The following is an 18,911-nucleotide window of genomic DNA, read 5'->3' as shown; positions in this document are numbered from 1 at the left end:
TATGGGATTATATAGAGGGAGATTATTTGGGAAGATCAGAAGCTGGGGAAAATTCTACTCCAGTGTTAATATTAACATCTCTTACTGCTCCCACAGACCAGACATCCTGGGATTAGCTTCCAGGAGCCCGGGAAGGAGCCAAAGGCCTGGCTTCCATTACCAAAGCTGTTTCTTGACTCATACTCCAGCTTAGCCAAATAGTCTTCCCCTCTCTGGACCCTTCTCTCTGCAGTTTCTTCGTGCTTCCCACCCCACACCCCACATATAGTGAGGAATATAACAGTGCTTTTCTATCCTTTGGTAACTCAAGCAGTCAGGAAAGGAGAGGTTCTGTTCCCCTTATAAGAAGCGACTGAGACCTTTTTGATGCTTTTCCTCTGGCAGCTGCACCCTTTCTCCCCTTCACCAACCAACCAATCCTCCTCTCTCCATTCCCCTGCCTTTAAAGCCACCTGTGCCCATCCACACAAACTCCAAAGCTGACTTGCACCTTCTCTAGAACCTGACCCACATATCTCAGCTGTTCTTTCCCTGGCCAAACCCTGGAGCCAGCCTCTGCAGCCCCTGCGTGGCCCCCCATAATCTACAGCCACCCCTCCCACTCTTTTCAATCCACCCAGTCAGGCATCTTCTGTATAGAACTGTCCAAAGCTGAAGCCTAAGCATAAAACTATTCAAAAATAGGTTCTTTTCCCCACCAGCTCACATAGTCCCGGCCTCCTATTTACTCTCTTTACCCTACTTTCCTTCTTGTCTCAATCCGCACCTAAGGCTGGTGCTTCTAGAAGGCTGATTGGTAAAGAGAGACGATTTAGTCTCTTTACTGCCAAACCGCTGCTGTCTGACCTGACATAACCCAGCAGGGGGCGGGCTGAGAGAAGGAATGGGTAAGAGATCAGTGTGTAGGCCACGGAACTGCAATTCCAGATTTGGGAGGCACTCACTGCCTCCTGTCATCTAGTGGTCTTGCCGGCAAAGGGGCAGGAAGGGGAGGAAACCCTGGGGAAGTGACCAAGAGACATTCATTCATTCAGTCTGAGTGCAGAACTGGAGAGAAGAAGCCAGTTTTTGGTATCACATCATCCCTTTCCCAGGAATCAGACTTTTCATCCTGCTTTGCACCTGGGGCAAAGACAGTGACCATATAAAATAAACTTTCAAATCTAGGCACATGGCCTGACATAATAGAGTATTTTAGATTGTACATCTTGAAGAAAATCCACGTGTCTCAATCCCTTAAAAAAGATCATAGACTCAGGAGTCCCAAGCTAGAGAAAAAAGGTTAGAGCTGTGTCCATGAGGGACAGATTTGAAAACGAGGAAGGAAAAAGTGTCAACCCCCATTTTTATTAAGAAGTCTGTTTTTCAAACTGTGGGTCTTGATGCATTAATGGATGAATTGTGACCAACTTTGTGTGTGTGTGTGTGTGTGTGTGTGTGTGTGTGTTTTTTTGGTGGAGTATAATAGCAGAGAATAAGAATAGGATAGGATAGGATAGAAATAGAATTTGAAATTATCAAGGTAAGTATTATTTCAGATATGTACAAACAATATGGAAAATGCATTTCTTACTATGGATCATAATCAAAGTTTGAAAGCTGTATGAGACCATTTGTGATCAAAAGGGAATGAAAAGGATTCCTTCCACTATTCCCCTCTAGAGAAAAAAAAACAATGACACCCAGCACCATCCTGCCTCCTGCTTTATTTTTCATAGAACTGGCTTCCATCCCCACCTCCTATGGTCCCATCCGTGCTGATTCCAGTGTCCAGGTTCTCAGATCTAGGGTCTGTAATTTCAGGTGAAGCCCTGCCCACACCACCCACACCACCCCTAGTGACCACCCCCACCCCCTCACCCTCCCCAGCCTGATAGAGCCTCTGGCAACTGGGGATGCTCTTGTTTCCTGAAAGAAATTCAAGAATAAAATGCACACATTTCCATATCCTCAGTATCCTCCCACCCACGCCAAGAAGCTAAAGGGACCCTCATCATTCTTGGTTGGAGGAGATAGCCACCACACAGGGGCAGGAAGAAGAATGGAGGATGACTGTTTTCTGAATGAATTCTGGTAGCGAAGGAGAGATTCTGGAATCCGTAGAGTCCCACTCTAGGGAACAGCTCTGCATCACTATCCCACCATCACTCATCTTTCACTGGTATCTCCCTATCACTTGGGAAAATCACCCAACCCCTCTTTTCAGTCTCCATCCAATAAGTCAGCCCCTTCAGTCCACCTGCTCACTTCACTCCTAATGCCACCCAGTGATTCCCTATATTGTGTCTTCTCAATTAACCTCCCTGCAAATGCCCTTTGCCCCAGGACACAGAGTTAAAGGAGGAACCAATTCCCTTCCTGAGTCTCCTTTCCCAAGTCCTTTCTCCCAAACTCCTTCCTTTATCACCCTCAACTCACAACAGAGAAATCCCGTATCCAGGCCCAGGCGGCTTCACTCCTCCTGCATGCTGAGGATTCGCAGCAAGATGTTGTACACATCCTGCTCCATATAGCCCTGCAGACGGCCAGAAAGAAACAAAAGGAGGTGAAGAAAAGAAAATGGGGAAGGACAGGTGAGGGAGAGGTTCTGTGGCAGAGTGGAATGCTATTTACTATGTGCCCTCACTTATTTAATTCTCCATGACTGCTTCCTTATCTTTACAAGGAAGATAATGCTGTCTACTTTTCAGGGTTGCTGTGAGGGTTACAAACTGCTGCCATCTGACTAGACACACAGGATATAAAATGTATGAAGCACCTGGTACACAATAGGTATTTGATTCTTTGTAGTTATTCTTAGACTAAATAAAGGAGAAAGCCACACACCTCTCCTTCCTTGGTGATGGATAAGATGGCTTAAGAAAGAACTTAGAAAGGGCTGAGGTGGGTGGGGGGGATTGAAAAAGTCCTTAAAATGAATCAGGGAATTGAAAAGGAAGGGTAAACCCCTCTCTCCGCATACATTCACATGTAACCTTGCTCGATCTGCCTAAGGAGATCCAGAGACCTGGCACTAGAACCTGTAAAATCCAGCTCTCTGAGAAATGACAAGTACGGGGAGAGAAGGGACCTCAAACTCAATAGCCCCAAGTCAGGTCTCTGTCTCTACCTCCTCCAATACTCTACCATGCTCACCCGAGCAGCATTCAGGAGATGATTCCTATAGGTGGAGATGATCTCTTCATGGTTCTTCTGGGAATCCTGGGAGGGAGCATCAGTGGGAGGTCATGTGCCCATCCTCCCCACTCTCACTCTGATCCCCTAAGCATGAGGAGCAGTAGGATGAGGTGGTCAGCTGTCCTAAGTGGGCTCCCTTGGTCCATCACTGACCCAGCCTGACCCACTGCATGGCCAGCCCTCTGCAATTTCCAGAATCTCTCCCACATATAAATCGCCTCCATTGTCCATCCTCTTTCTCAATCAGTGGGGCAAGACATACCTGCAGCTGCAGGGCAAGGTGAGCATTCTCTCCCCGAACCGAGAGGACCTCCTCTGAAAGTTGTTCCAGCTTCTTCAACAATTCCTTGATCTGAGGTCAAAAGGAAAGAAAGGGAACCAAAAAGGCCCAAGCCATTTTCTACCAGGACCCCACCTATACCCAGGGTAAAGGTCAGCTTCCTTTTATTAGGTATTTAATATATGCCAGATACTTTTACACACATTATATCATTTAATACTCAAAACAGCTCTATGAAATAGCTAGAAGAAAATAGCTGAATCTGTTGAACTGTAATCCAGTAGACTTGAGTCTTGATGATAATTGTATAATTATATAGCTTTTATCATGTGACTGTGAGTGAAAACCTGGTGAGTGACACTCCCTTTAACCAGTGTATGGGCAGATTAGTAATAAAATAATGACAAATAAATAATAAGGGGATAAGGGTATGGGATGATTTGGGTGTTCTTTTTTATTTCCTTTTTTCTTTTTTTATATATTTTTTCTTTATTTTGGAGTAATGAAATGTTCAAAAATTGTGGTGATGAATGCACAACTATATGATGATACTGTGAGCCATTGATTGTATACTTTGGGTGGATTATATGGTGTGTGAGTATATCTCAATAAAATTGTATTTTAAAAAAACAGCTCTATGAAATAGGTAGTATTATCCACACTTTGTAGATAGGAGCCTGGGTTAAGTAATTTGTCAAAATTAAACAGCTAATAAGTGATGACTTCATGATTTAAACCAAGATCTCTGACTCCAGGGCCCATGCTCCTAACTCTGTCCTGGATCCTGACTCCTTCTGGCTGCTGACCACTGAGGGGAATGGAGATGAGTCCATGTAGTCTGTGAGGCTGAGGCACGAATGCAGTTAATGGCAACCAGCAGTTGTAGGAACAGCAGTCATAGGAATAACAGCTAACTTTCATTGAGTACCTACCATACGCCAAACACCGCTCTGAGTATTTTAGATGTGATATTTAATCTAATTCTCACAATAAACCTGTTATTATCTCCATTTTATAGGTGAGAAATCTGAGACTTAGAGATATTAAATAACCTGCCCAAGAACAGACAACAAGTAACTTTTGACATGGAAATTTAAATCCAGATTGTCTCAGTCCAGAGACCACATTCTTAACCACTACACTATATTACCCTTTGTCCATTTGTCTACTTTTATCTCCTCCTTTGACACTAACATAAAATCCCTCCTTTTGGTAATAGCCCCACCCCCACACTGATTTCTATTTTGTATAACATTCCTTCTATTTGTATGCACTCTACACCATGTAAAACTTATACTCCTTATATTTTATAAACATTCTTACTTTGATCATGTACACAGATTTTAGTAAGAGGTCTGAATTCATTCATTTCACAGGTAGTTCTTGAATTACTAAATTTATTTGTAAATTGATTATTTGGAATTCATAAGATATGTCTCATAGAAACAGTGTTATAGACTTACACTCACTTTTATTAGAGTAATCATTAGGAAACAAATTAATGGTTGTCTCCAACACAGTAGTTTTCATACATTTTTTCTTTGCATTGGAGCCCTCTTGACTAATGCAAATTTTTTGTAGAATGCAGTCTGATTGAAGTAGGAGGGGAGTAGAGGGGCTATAAAGCTCTGTTTACTCTTCTTAACCCATCAGCCTCGAGTCACCTTCTCAGAACTGCAGCAAAACCACAGTAACCCATTATAGTATTAGACCTCTTTTCAGGCTGATACACTATTTAACTCAAAATGGTAGCCCTGACCACACTACTTCTGACCCTGAGCCCCAAATTTTACCTCACCTCCAATCTCAACCTCAAACTCCTCAGACTCAGGTGAACATAGTGTGGTCCCTGCAAATGACTGATGCTCACTTTAGGGTATTGATCTGACTAACTAAAAGTGGATTCAGGTAGCAAATCTCCAAATACAAAGAAACCTTCTCCAATGGTCCCCACAGCTGCCTCTCCTGCTCACCTTGGCCTCCTTGTCCCGGCAAGCTCCAATGAGATGCTCCGTCTTCTCTTTCAGCAGCTCTGCTGTCTTCTCAAACTGCTCCGAGCGCCCACGCATCTCGCTGGCCTGTCGCTCCTGCTCAGCAGCGCTTGCAGCCAGGTCTCCGCTCCTGCGGCGCTCCTCGGCTACGGCCTCCCGAAGCCGACCCATTTCCCGGCAGGCTGTGTTATACTTTTCTAGCAAGGCCTTCAGCTCCTGGCCCCAAGCTTGGGCCTGGGCTACCAGTGAAGCCCGAGTTTTCTCGTGCTGCCGCAAATTGGCCGCCTCCCGAGCTCTCAGCTCAGCCACTTCCTCTGTGGCTTGGTAGAGCAGCTGCTTCAGCTTTCCTATCTCCTGACTCTTTCCACTCATCGTGGCCTGAACAGCCCGCAGCTCTTCCTCCAGCTTCCCCAGGTCTTGCTCCAGAGCCGCCACTTGAGGAGATGCCAAGGCCTTTGAGGAAGTGCCTGGCTCCCCACATGGGGCTGGGGTTCCTCGCAGCTGCTGGTTTTCCTCCTCAAGCCGAGCCAGTACCTGCTGGGCCTGGCGGTGCCTGTCCACCAGGGTACTGATGCAGGTCTGCAGCTCCTCCAAGGGCATGGCCGCTGTACCCCATGCACTCCCCTTCCCCACTAGGTCTGGGGGCAGGCAGTCCCACAGCTCTCGGAGGCCACTGCTCTGGGAGGCCAGGCGCTTCCGCAGCTTCTCTGTGGCCTCCTTCTCCATAGTCAGTTCATCCGTCAACAGCCCCACATTCTGCCGCAACTGCTGTAGCTGAACCTGTGCCTCGGGCTTGGGTACAAACTCCCGCTGTAGCCGCTGGCTCAGAGACTGCAACTCCCCCTGCAATCGCTGCCGCTCTCGTCCCAACTCCCCTAACTCCTCCAGCAAGTTACTGTTGCTCAGTCTCAGTGCTGACACCTCCTTCTCCAGTTGTCCTTTGGCCAGTCCCCCTCCCAGGGCCTGTTCCCCTCCAGGAGCTCCTAGAGGCTCCCCCCAGGCCCTAGGAACTCTTTTCTCCTTCTCTTCATTCTCTTTGGTAATGCTCCCTGTGGCTGCCTTTGGGGCTCTCTCTCTGGGCTCCTGGGCTGGAACCTCAGATTTCACCTGTAGTCCTGCCTTTGCCCGATCCAGCCTCACCAGCACCTGCTCCAACCGGGCCTCCATCTTTTCCCATGCAGCTGCTGCAGCCTCAGCCCGGGAAGTACCCAGGGCCCCCTCCAGGACTGGTCTAGATAAAGCCCCCCGGGCAGCATCCTTTTCTCGCCACACTGCAGCCAATTCCTCCCTTAGTTGTAGCAGGAGCTGGTTCATGGCTGCTGAGCCTACTTGTTCAGCCACTGTGCCTGCTGGTTCAGCCCCTGGGGCCTGGGGCCTCTCCTTCTGGCCAGCATTCGGTTGGTCCATACAACCAGGGCCAACGGCTTGTCCCCCATTAGTAGTCAGTTGTTGGCCTGTGGCCTTCCCAATGGTCTCAGACCTTGGGCTGTGGGGTGGCCCCTGTTCTGGTTGGGATTTTTCATGGGCTTCATACTGGATCTCCCTTGGGACTGATTCCTGGACCTTCTTGGGTTCTAATGTTGGGTTTGCTGTGGCTGCCTGATGCTGCTTCTTTAGCTCACGTATGCGTTCTGCCAGCAGGTCCAGGGGACATCCCTGCTCCATGCCATCCCCTCCAGGCCGGGCACTAGAACCTTGCCCTCCTGGAGTTCCAGGCTCTTGGGATAGGAGGAGCTCCAGCTCCTGCACCTGCTCTCGAATCTGGTTCTCCAGGCCCAAGTAGGCTGCAGCTTGAGCCTTACACTCTTCTGTCTTTTGTACCAGCTCCTGTTCCAACTGAGAAACTTTCCTCTGCTCCTCTTCATATTTCCACCTCCACTCCTCTGAGTATGGATCTTCATCGTCCTCTTCTTCTTGCTCCTCCTCAGGCTCTGCTCTCCATGGGCTCTTAGGTGGAGAGCCCACCTGGGGCTCAGATGGGGAGACCTATGTAGAGAACAGAACAGGAGATGAAGCCATGCAGTGAATCTAGCCCCAAAAGCTGCCCCAAGGGATCTCCCAGTGGTATGGCCTGGGGTGAGTCAGAAACAAAAGGCTGGGGGTGGGGGCACTTAGGGTCTTACCTGGGAAGCAAGATCTGAATGTTGAACTAGCCTCTGACCTGAAAGAAAAGACATGGAGAAAATGAGAGAGGAGACGGGCTCCATGTGCTTCTAGGCCACATTCTGTCTTCAGAATTTCTCTGAGAGAAGTGCCCCACCACGTAATAACCCTTGCTACACATGCCTCCTAGTAGCAGGAGCCACCCCCATTCTGTGGGTCCCTAACTATCCAGCAGCCTTGGTTTCCAATTCCAGAGATGGGACAGGTCATTCATTTTTTTTCACTCATTTATTTCTTAGGCACTCATGTGCCAGGCCCTGATGTAGGCAGTGGGACCTTACTGGCGAGCAAAACAGAAATGGCCTGTGATCTGAGAGGTTCACAGTCTGGTAGGGAAGAGAGAGAGACTGACCAGCAAATAACACAAAAAGATATAAAATTACAACCTAAAGATAATAGCTATAGCACTAGCCAGAGTTGCCCTCAGTGAGAGAGAAGGAATTTTGTGACCAGTCCTTTGGGAATTTGGAGTCATCTCAAACCAACAGCCATACATAAGTTAACTCTCAACAAAGGTGGCAATTATTTGTCAGATGGGTTATTTCCACTGGGGCAAATGGGATTCTAAGAAGCTTCTTTGAATCTAAGGCTATCACACAAAAAACTTGGAGCTACAGAGGGAAGTGGCTTTACCTCCCCTGCGTCGCCGGTTCAGGGCCTGCCGCAGCAGCCTCCGCAGTGCCCTGTCCTGTGAGTGGAGAGCGCAGTGCAGGGCATCATGTCCTGTACTGTCCACTGCCCCTGCATCTGCTCCATGACTCAGGAGCAGCTCAGCCACCTCAGCGCTGCCTTTCTCACAGGCCAGGATCAGAGCCGATCTGTGGGTTGGAACAAATCTGAGGATAGGCTTTTGCTGTGGAATCCAGGAGTCCTGGTTCCAGAAATTCCACTCACAGGGTCAGCTCTCAGTCAGTGGGCTCAGGAGAACAACAGACCAACATGAGTCCATGGGTCCAGAGGTGTTGATTCTACTTCCAGGATCGTCTGCACTAAGCAGGATGGTGGTGGCAACCACTGACTAGCAAAGTACAAGGAAAATTTCCTCAACTCCCCAAGAAAAGAGCAAAGCAGCAGACAGAGCTCTTTGAACCATAACTAGGAAGAAAGAAGGCTCCCAAGAACAGAGACCAACCCTTCTTCTTCCCCAATATACACACATTTTGCCCAGTGCTCCTGTTTAGATTAGGTGGGGTCTGGAAATTGGGGTGGGAAGACGGGAAGGGCTCACTTGTCATTCTTGTCTGTAACATTAACTCGGGCACCTCTCTGCAGCAGCTGGGAGCAGATAGCTGCGTGACCACCCAGCGATGCGATCATCAGGGGTGTACGTCCATCCTGCACAGAATGTGGGATGGGGGTTCATGAGGAGACAGGGAGAGCCAGAGGCTTGACTCTGTCCTACCCACTCCCCTCTCCCCACACCTCCCCAGAAAGAAGCCCAGTTTCTGAGACTCAATACTCCCTTTAACAGGGTTAAAAGTTCTCTTGAAGACAAGGCCTAACCTCTATGTGAGGAAGAGGAGGAGGAGGAGGGAAGAAGGAAGAGAAGGGTGATGCTGTACAACTCCTGGCCACGCTCAGAGAACACAGCAACATTCCTGCGTAAGGCACTGCCCAGTTTCCTCTGACACTCACATTATCCAGAACATCCAAGAAGGCTTCGTGGTCACATAGCAGGAGCACACTTGAGGCACAGCCAGAGGAGGCTGGGGAGGGTTGAGGGATTGTTGGGTTAAGATGGAAGTAGGAAGAATTCCTGCTCAGACCATGACCCAGCATCCCCTCTGACCATTTCAGCAGTCAAACCTGGCCTGCCCTTCCCACCAAATGTTATCCTCCCTTCCCCGACCCACTCTACAGCCCCTGCCCCTGTCCCCACCAGTCTCCTGACACACACCTGCCCAGTGCAATGGACTGCGGTTTTCTCCATCCACAGCATCTTCATTGGCACCATGCTGCAAACAGCCACAAAGAGAAGCAGCATGGAGCTTGGCATTAACATCCCCCTTTCATACAACCTGTCAGGTGACCAACTTCCATGGTAATGTGGGGATGGGTAGGAGGACCATGACTCTGGGGGAAGCCACCTGTAAGGTAAGCCTGTGCGCTCCATGCAGATTACAGACAGTCTTAAATTTCAGCCCTGGTTCCTAAACATAGGGCTTAAGAAAAATCAGATTATAGGTAAATAAACATATTAGGGAAAATGGCCTGAGCCCATGGCTGGTATTTTAGGGTCATAATTGGGAAGTTTGGAAAGGACCTGGAAGAACACATGCATAACAGCCATTTGTTATGCACTTTGGGGGATTTATTTATAAATTATCCACGTCATGTCACATGTATACTTCTCATCTGTTCTACTAGATTATAAACTCCTCAAAAGCAGACAGTAGGGCTTTGGTTTGATTTCAACACCTCTCCCCAACATCCCCCTGCCAATCAACACAGCAGTTAGTCTCTGCAATGACTCTGCAAATGGCAGAGCTCAATATATGCATAATTAACTGACAGGTGGACAGTCCCTGGCAACTGCTTTGTCATATAGTAGATGCAAAATAACTGTTTGCAAATAAATGAATAAATGATAACCAGCCCTCTTCCTAGGGACGAGAGGGGTACATTTGGCCAAATATAGCTTGTGATTACAAGACAGTTAGGAGACTCTCTGGGCCCCCTTCTTCCCTTCACAGGAGTAGTATTGAGGGGTTGCTATTACCTGCAGCAGGACTTTGACACACTGTGGCTGGCAGGAAATGGTGGCCAAGTGCAGGGCGGTGCTTCCTGGAAAGAGAAAGAGAGAGCAAGGGAGGGTGGGTGGCCCCATGCATGCTGATGACTCACAGGGAGGGAAGGTAAGAGACGCACAGATAATCAGAGGGAGATTAGGGAGAGAAGCTCTCAGCCACATGGGGCCAGAAATTCCTGTTCCCCTGGTACCTGTGTTGGAGATGGGAGTGGGGGTGAGGTGTGACCAGCTTGCAGGGAGGGGAACCTCTAGAGGAATTTTGGCCAGGACTTACTGAGGAGAGAAGCAGAGGACCACAGTTGGAACCTCCAGCAGAGCCCAGCAGTGGCCCCTACTGCTGCTATAAAGGGAGAAGCAAGCAGAGTGGCTCCATGCTCAGTCTAACTCACCATCCTCATTCTTGCTGTTGATGTCAGCCCCATTTGCAAGCAGAATAGTCAAACATTCAGTCAGGCCTTTGGAGGCCGCCAGATGAAACCTGTCAGAATCAGGGCCAAGAGGCAGAAGGATGAAGGGACCAGGGGACGAGGAGTGGGAGAAACTTAATAAGTACCACCTTCTATCTATGCTTCCCCTCCCCAAAAGCCAATCCCCAAAGCAGAGGGGGAACCTCCCACAGTCTGTCTTCCTGAGAAAGAGAAGGCTGTATGGCCTATAGTCATAAAATAAGAGGAAGCTGGAGGCAAAGATAGAAAGACAAGCTACAGTTCTCAAGGAATTGCAGACAATAGCAGGAGTGTCTAGGGAATTCTGAGCACAGGACCATCAGTGGAACTGGAAGTGTCAAGGGAAGAGCCAACTAGAGCAGAGTAGAAGGCTAGACATTTAAAGGTTGATGTGGGCAGAGACAAAGGATAATATCCCCCTTGTCCAAATCACTCCTGGCTGTGACTCCATTGCTACCACACCATTCCTAATTTCCCAAACACACACACCCCTCCTATCCTACTTGCACAATGAAGAAATACTCTATTTAATGTATGTGTTAGTTTGCTATGTGTTTAGTGGGTTCTGTGTCCTTTTTATGTCACTGTCATCCGTCCATCTGGGTTGTGAGGTGAAAGGACAATATCTTCTTCCCTCACTTTATATAATGCTTGATACATAGCAAAGATTTATTGATATGCTTGCTAATTAAAACAAGAAACAACCAAATTTCTCTCAAGCTGCAGGCATTCCCTGGTCCTACATCATATTGGAGTTTGGGGCTTTCAAAGGGAACCACATACTGGGGATGCAGTCAGGAGGACTTACGGGGACTGGCCGTTGGAGTCTAGTTTGGTGGGTCGGGCAGACTTCCGGGAGGCCAGGGCAGCCACGCGCCCCACATCCCCCCGCTGCACTGCCTCCAGCAGCTTCTGATCACGGCGGTTCCATCTCTCCACCTGGTTCAGGCCACAAATTGTATGAATATGGGGGATGAAGGTGGTGCAGAGAAAGACAAGAGGGAGATGGTTAGGATGCCGAGTGTGCCAGTTTGGATGTATTATGTCCCCCAAAATGCCATTATCTGTGATGCAATCTTGAGGGGTAAGATGTATTAGTGTTGATTAGATTAGAATCCTTTGGTTGTTTCCATGGAGATGTGACTCAATCAACTGTGAGTGAAAGGTTTGATTGGATAATTTCCATGGAGGTGTGACCCCGCCCATTCAGAGTGGGTGTTAATTGGATCACTGGAGTCTGTAAAGGAGTTCACAGACAAAAGGATCTCAGAGCAACTGAGAGCGACATTTTGAAGTGGAGCTGCAGCTAAGAGAGGATGAAACGCCCCAAGAGCAACATTCTGAAGAACACCATTTTGAAACGCAACCTGGCAGCAAGCGGATGCCAGCCACATGCCTTCCCAGCTAACAGAGGTTTTCCAGATGCCAATGGCCATCCTTCAGTGAAGGTTCCCTACTGTTGATGCCTTACCTTGGACATTTTTATGGCATTAAGACTGTAACTTAGTAACCAAATAAACCCCCTTTATAAAAGCCAATCCATTTCTGGTATTTTGCATAATGGCAGAATTAGCAAACTGGAGCACCAAGGAAGGGGAAAGGGATATCACTGAGGTCCTTCCAGTATTCCACAAATCACTCACATAGATCATTTAGTCTTACTTAGGTGGGTCAGTTAAATAGTCACCAACTCACATGTCACTGAGAACTATTGCCAACTGTCGTCAGCCCTCAGCCAGAGGTGCCTAGCCTACTGATTTAAAAATCATCCCTAGTATTGGCTTGACTTCTTCTACTTAGGTAGTTAAGGTCTAAATACATGATGGCAGTTGGCAAGTATGCTCTCCATTTAATAACTGTAAAAATGCAAAGTATCCTTTAACTCAGAATTTGTCCTGATGTGAATGAGTAGACGTCACTTTTTTAAACTTTATTTTGAAAAGGTAAAATGTCTATGTTGTTTAAAAATCAGAATGAAATAAAAAGCATACACTGAAAACTGTTCTCTCCACCTCTCCTTAGATAACCATTTTATCAGTTTCTTGTTTATAGGCAGCATCATTTCTAAAACATACTTCTAAAATGTTTATATTGAAAACCGTCAAGTGCCATCTATGTTCAAAGAGGCAATAAAAAATAACTGATTTTTTAAAAAGTTAAACAAAGTCATCCCTAGTATTATAGTGTTTAAAATATCTTTTTATTTCATTATTATTATTGTTTTTTAGGTACCCAACCTCAGAGCAGTCCTAGCCAACACTCATTTCCCTTTTGTTCTCTAGATCTTGCTGGAGCAAAGAGAACCAACCTATCCACTCCCAATTGGCCTCTCGTCTACCCCTGCTGCCATGCTTTTTGTTCCCAGTTATGTGAGAAGAAAAGCAAGGCACCAAGATTCAGCTCACAGCCAGGAGTCCAAATATTAGCCATTCCATCTATACCCAGTGGCTTTAGGCCCAAGCACTGTGAGGGGAGCACAAAATTTCTGTTTTCCCTTCTCCTGTCTATGCCCTTTAGTGAGTCTCCCTTCTTTTCCATGGCAACAACAACCGGAAGGCAAAGACAGGTCTCTAGCAGTGCTTAGGGAGGCAGCACAGAAGTAGCTCCCCTCCTCCACTCTTTCTTCCCTCCGGGGCAGAGAGCAGCTGTCCCAGACTACAGGCACACCTGGGCATTCTCTGTTCTGTCATTTCAGTTTGAGTTTGGAGGGGAGTGGGGGTAGGGTAGTAATTACAATAATTGAAATATCACAGGGCGTGAAAGAGAGAGCTGTGTCAAAACACCCCAGACTGAAAGCACAGGGAAGCCTGGTTTGGCCCAGAGAGGGGAAAGAAGAGGAAGAAGGGTTGCAAAGATCTGTGGTATGGTGAAAAGGGCCCTAGATGAATATTTCATCAGCTAGCCTGGGTTTGGGGCCTGGTTCAGCTGCTTTCTCACCTGTGCGATCTAGAGTAAGTCATTAAATACCACTAGCCTGTTTCCCCATCTGTAAAATGTGGGCAATAATAACTACCTCATCCTGTTGTGAGTTTTAAATGAGGTAATGTATATAAAATCTCTTTGTAAACTGTAAAGAGCCATACAAATGTATGGCATCCTCATTAAAAAAAAAAAAAAAAAAAAAAAAACAGGAAGTAGTGGGGGATTTGTAGTGGCACATTGCATCTTATAAAGTGTAAGCTCAACAAGAACGAGGCCAGGAGAGGAGAGGAGATGGAGAAAAATAGAGTCTATGGAAGCCCAATAACTCATCTTCAAATACTATTTACATAGCCAGGATGAACTATTCATCAACAAGGAAAGATTTTAAATGACCAAACCATAAAATTATCTAGGATAGATAGAATCTCAGGTAAAACTCCTAGACAGCACTTGTAATTCCTCATAGCCCTTTCAAGTGCTATTTCAGTTAGCTTCTCAACATCCCTAGAAAGTAATTAGGGCTCATATTATTACACCTACTTGACAGAAGAAGAAGCTGAGGCACACTGAGGGTAGATAACTGTCCAGGGTGTTACCACCAAAATAGTGGCAAAATTGGGATTAGAACCCAAGCTATCTGAGGCCCAATCCTTGTTCTCGCCTCTGTACCACACTACTATAGAGCTATGGAAAAAGGGTTACTAATTTCCAGAAAAACAGTCTAAGTCTGCCTCCAGGGCCAAGCCACCCATGCTCAGACACTACTCCCTGCCTGGAGAAGAGTCTCCAAATAGGTTAAATCTCAAAGGACAAAATAAGAAACGACTCTTCCACATACCAACAGAATCTGAATTATGCAATGCCCCTTGCAGGCCAGGTCACCCCCAGGAAATGCAGAGAGCTAGAACCATGCCTTCATCATACTGCACTATCAGCTGACCTCAATCTGTTTTGTTTAAAACCTTGACTTTAATATTTTCCATACCTTTTTAAGCAAGTAACAATTTCTCTGAACCTCAGTTTCCTAACAATGTAACAACATACCAAGCTCTAGCACTGTGTCTGTCACATAGTAGGTCACAATAAATGTTAGCTCCAATCCTCTTCCTTCCTGGTCTTGCTGGGTATGTTTTAGATGTTCCTGGACTCAGAATTCTCCAGCCAATGGAATGGAAGAAAAGGATGTTGCTCCTATCAGCCAATGAATAACAGCAGTCAGGCTGTAGGGATGTAAAGGTGCTTCTTTGTGGTGTAGACACTTTTCTTTCCAGCTAGATAGTTCTAAATCCACCCAACTAATTTCCTATAATTTTACTATAGTAAGAAGAGTTTACAATGGGTATAAATTCTTCATAGCCAAATCTCTGAAAAGCTAGGGTGAAGGACATAAGGAGGATACCAAATTCCAAGATCCAGCCATTGCTCACCTGGCACCTTATGAAGGAGGCACTGGATTACCATCACAGCCTCAGGGGAACTGCCATCACCAAATTAATCGGCAGACGCAATAACAAGGAGAAGCTTTGTATTTCTAAAGCCAAGATTAGGGGGCCTTTGTAGAAGTAATTGCAGCCTCCCCTTATCTTTGGCTGTGTGCCTAAAAGCATCCTACCACGATGGAAGCATACCTACAGGTAGAGAAAGGGTGGCTACCACTGTAGGACAGGTGAATGGAAATGGAAAGGCTGCCCTGAAGGAGAGGACCTGACTCAGTTTTTTTAATGCAATAGGTATTTCTCTAAGCTCATCCTCCAAGTGATTTTCTGATCTACTCCCTACATAGACAGAGTAAGTTAATATGTGGAATACCCTCAATGACAACCTCTACTAACTAAAATAAAATGAGATTATAGGAGCAGTTTTTGTTTGTTTGTTGAACTTCCTATATTCTGGATGACTTAGATTCATTTAAAAATAATCATTGTTCTTTCAGTTCTTACCTCAGACTGAGAGTATCGATTTCTGACCTTGGACCCAGGGGTGGGAGTGGAGATTGGGAGAGGCAATCATTCAGGCTTTGGGAGTAGCCAGGGAAGGTTGTCACGCTGTTTGTTTGACGAATGGGTCCTGAGTGGTTGGCCACCCAGGGAGTGGAGGAATTTAGGATGAGAAGTATGTGGAAGTTTCATGGGGAAACAATTTACAGCTGAAATTGGCCTATTTTCAACCTTTCTGTGACCCCAGACTAACTGAGGAAATCCTACTATCCAAGGATTGGAGAATCAGAGAGAACGGAATAGTATCCCCATTCCTAAGGAGCATGTAGACTTCACACGGTTCCTGAAAAGGAAGGACATTGTTGAAAATTCTCAGTAACTAGGGAAGAGTCCATATGAGTAAGGTAATTATTATGATGTAAGACAGGGTCTGGGTACCTCAGTTTCTGGTACTTGTCATGGTCATTCAGTGAGTGTGTTTTAACTGGTTGATCAATGTGTGGAAACTAAGTGGTGAAGCAAATGTAAACGGAACAAGGACAAGCCTCAACAGAGTTCTTCCTCTTGCCTCATAGCTCACTTCTAGGCTTCTGTGGCCTGCCCATGCAGAGTGAGGTAACTGAGCATTCCTCATGTTTGCTTATGAATGACACCACTAAGCAGGTTATAGTAAGTAATATTACTACAGATAACTAGTTAACTTACTTCTAAATGAGCTATAATTCCAGCTTCCACCCAAAATTCCATCCCCATATAGGGTGTCTCTCTGTAAGAGTCTTCAGAAAAGAAACTACACTGTTCCTTAGTTACAACCTTCTGTAATCTTTTCCCGTGTCTGTGTGTGTGTGTGTGTGTGTGTGTGTGTGTGTGTGTTTCTGGAAGAGCATGGAAAAGTAGAGTAACTTCTGCTGGGAACCCTCAAAGTGAGTCCACCCTATTCTCTTCTCCTCTCACCATCACCTTTCCCCAACTCAGTCAAAGGAAGCAGAGGGTACAAGGCCCTAAACAACTAGGTGAGGGTTTAAGGTGAAGGAGGGTTCTGTGGGGAATCAGGCAGAAGGCCTTAACTGGCCCAAGAAGCAGCCTGGTGACCAGACGCTGCAGTGAACTGGCTGGGGTAGATTCTGCAGGCAACTCACCCAGTTCCTTGGCAACTTTGTGTCTTCTGGCAGTGCCTGTTAGGCTGGCTAGACTGCAAGATTAACCCAGAGAGAGTAGACAGGAAAGGGCCAGGCAAAAGGGGGGAAAACTGGAATTGGGTGACCATTGGGCAGAGAGGGAAAAATTTTGGAGGAGAGAACAAGAGAGTCCTGCTGTTGTGGGAGTGCCAATTGGAAAGAGGATTAAAGTGATGTTTGAGGGCCAGTGGTGCCAGGGAGAGAATGGGAGTGGAGATGGCATGGGTAGATTGGGGCAAGGATAGAGGAGACTGAGAAGAAGGACTAGGGGAAGGCACAGGACTGGGATTACTTGTTGGGCTGACAAGGAAGAGCAAGGATAAGTCCCTATGGAAGGGCAAGTTTCTGGGGACAGGGCAGAGCTGTAAGATGGGGATGTAAGGCAGGGCAAGATTGGGACAGAATGGAGCTTGGGGGTGGCAGGGGCTAGAGTTGGGACAGACGCTGGAGGATGGTTCCATATTCGAAGACAGAACTTAACTAGAAGACAGGGCCTTGAGGAGAGGGCAGGGGTAGTAGGAAACGTAAGTTGGGCATGTAGGGACGGGGAGGACAAGAATGGACCTTGGGGAGGGCAGGGGTTAGGAAAGCAAGCCGGAAAGTGGGAGAAGGCAGGGCTGGAGGGCTGCATTGAAGGAGCGGAAGGGCTGGAAATACCAGTTAAAAGAAAAAGCGACCGTGCAGAGATGGGCTCAGGACTTTGGTCACAACAGGGGTTGGACCCCGGTCCCAGCCCCATCCTCCCAAACATTCTGGCACCTACCGCAACCTGTGAGCTGGAGCAGGAGAAGATGCGCTTCATGGCCCGGGCTAGGGCCACGGGGGGACGGGGACGCGCGGAGAGCAGGGCCACAGGTTTCCGAACCCACCGGACTCCGCTGCGGCTATGCAAGAAACAGATGTCAAAAGCAGAGAGGGCCCCGCCCAAAGCCCCGCCCCAATCCCCGCCCAGCCCAATCAGAGGCGAGAATCCGAGGGCTGGGCCTAAAGCTCCGCCCCTGGCTCCGCCCCACCCCGCCCCTGCAGAGGCAAAAAGCCCGCAGTCCGCGGCGGCTGCAGGGGCTAAGTCTCAAACCTCGCCCTCGCCTTGTGAACCCACCCCACTCATCTCCTACCTGCTCAGTCCCAGAATAATCGGGGGCTGCGGCTGAAACTCCTCCCCCGGCCCCGCCCCGCCTCGCCTCGCAGTTCCAGGCTGCGGGTCCTCCTCAAACACCGCCGCAGCCGGATCCCTTTGAACGCCGCCGCGGGAGGCGGGGTCAACCTCGTCTTCTGGGTGTGCTCCTGTTTTACCAACTGTCGCGTTTAGCCACTGGTGGGACGCTTTTACTATATCCAGAGACCTTTACCCAACTTAGTTAACCTCTGCTTCCAACCCCCATGCCCCGGCCAAAAACCCGGGCACAAAAGAAGATTTGAAGAGTGAGGTTTGGAAATGAGAGAAGATTGTGGTGCGGAGCAGAGAATGAGTGCGGATAATACATGGACCGCGCACAACCCGGAGGACAAAGCCTGAATGAAAGGGGATCGGGCTCAGCTTCTTAAGCACCTCTGGGTTAGAAAAGGGCAGAGGGAGGAAGGGGAGAGAATTTTTATTTTAGCCCCCATCCCCTAAAACAAAACAAAACAAAACAAAATGTTGTTCAGTATTACCCCTGCTCCTTAGATTTTGATTCTTAGCAATTTCTTGCTTGAACAGTCGCAGCAGACTGGTCTTTCCAACGCTATTCTCTTCCCTGAAGTCAGTGCTGACTCCATAAAATACATATGAAAGTCTACAGGATAAAGTCCAACTTTCTTAATATGGTTTACAAGGCTCTTCAAAGATTACAGGGGCTGGACCCTGCCTTCCTCTCCAGTCTCATCTCTCACTGCTTTCACAGGAGCCCAAACGCTTAATCTGTTTTTTAGTCTTACTTCAGTTCCCTTTGCAGTTGGTGATTTATCCTTCCTAAAATGCCTCCTTTCACACTTGGTGAGCCCCCAAGCCAAATATTTTTTCTGTAAAGCTTTTCCTTACAACCCTGCCACCCCTGCCCAACAAAGTGTGCCTCTTGGGTGTTTCATA

General features: G+C 47.4%; 1 protein-coding gene across 2 annotated transcripts; it reads right to left on the bottom strand.

Moving 5' to 3' along the window:
• Positions 1–1,854: 1,854 nt before the first annotated feature.
• On the bottom strand, positions 1,855–17,734 carry ANKRD35 (ankyrin repeat domain 35). 2 transcript variants are annotated; one of them, XM_037826162.1, is made up of 14 exons: positions 17,607–17,734; positions 11,615–11,745; positions 10,750–10,838; positions 10,331–10,395; positions 9,509–9,566; positions 9,247–9,317; positions 8,840–8,946; positions 8,245–8,429; positions 7,572–7,609; positions 5,431–7,434; positions 3,440–3,529; positions 3,136–3,201; positions 2,419–2,515; positions 1,855–1,908 (listed from the first exon to the last, which is right to left on the bottom strand). In XM_037826162.1, exons 1-13 carry the CDS (start codon positions 17,643–17,645, stop codon positions 2,453–2,455), a joined length of 3,006 nt encoding a protein of 1,001 aa, XP_037682090.1. In that variant the 5' UTR covers positions 17,646–17,734; the 3' UTR covers positions 1,855–1,908; positions 2,419–2,452. The 2 variants fall into 2 exon arrangements, with proteins under 2 accessions (XP_037682090.1, XP_037682091.1); XM_037826163.1 differs by lacking the exon at positions 1,855–1,908 and having other exon boundaries at positions 2,418–2,515.
• Between the last annotated feature and the right edge of the window lie 1,177 nt (positions 17,735–18,911).

The sequence above is a fragment of the Choloepus didactylus genome, chromosome 2 (assembly GCF_015220235.1).
Source record: "Choloepus didactylus isolate mChoDid1 chromosome 2, mChoDid1.pri, whole genome shotgun sequence".
Classification (NCBI taxonomy): Eukaryota; Metazoa; Chordata; class Mammalia; order Pilosa; family Megalonychidae; genus Choloepus; species Choloepus didactylus.
Note: the sequence above shows the minus strand (reverse complement) of the source record. Positions and strands in the feature narration are given on the sequence as shown.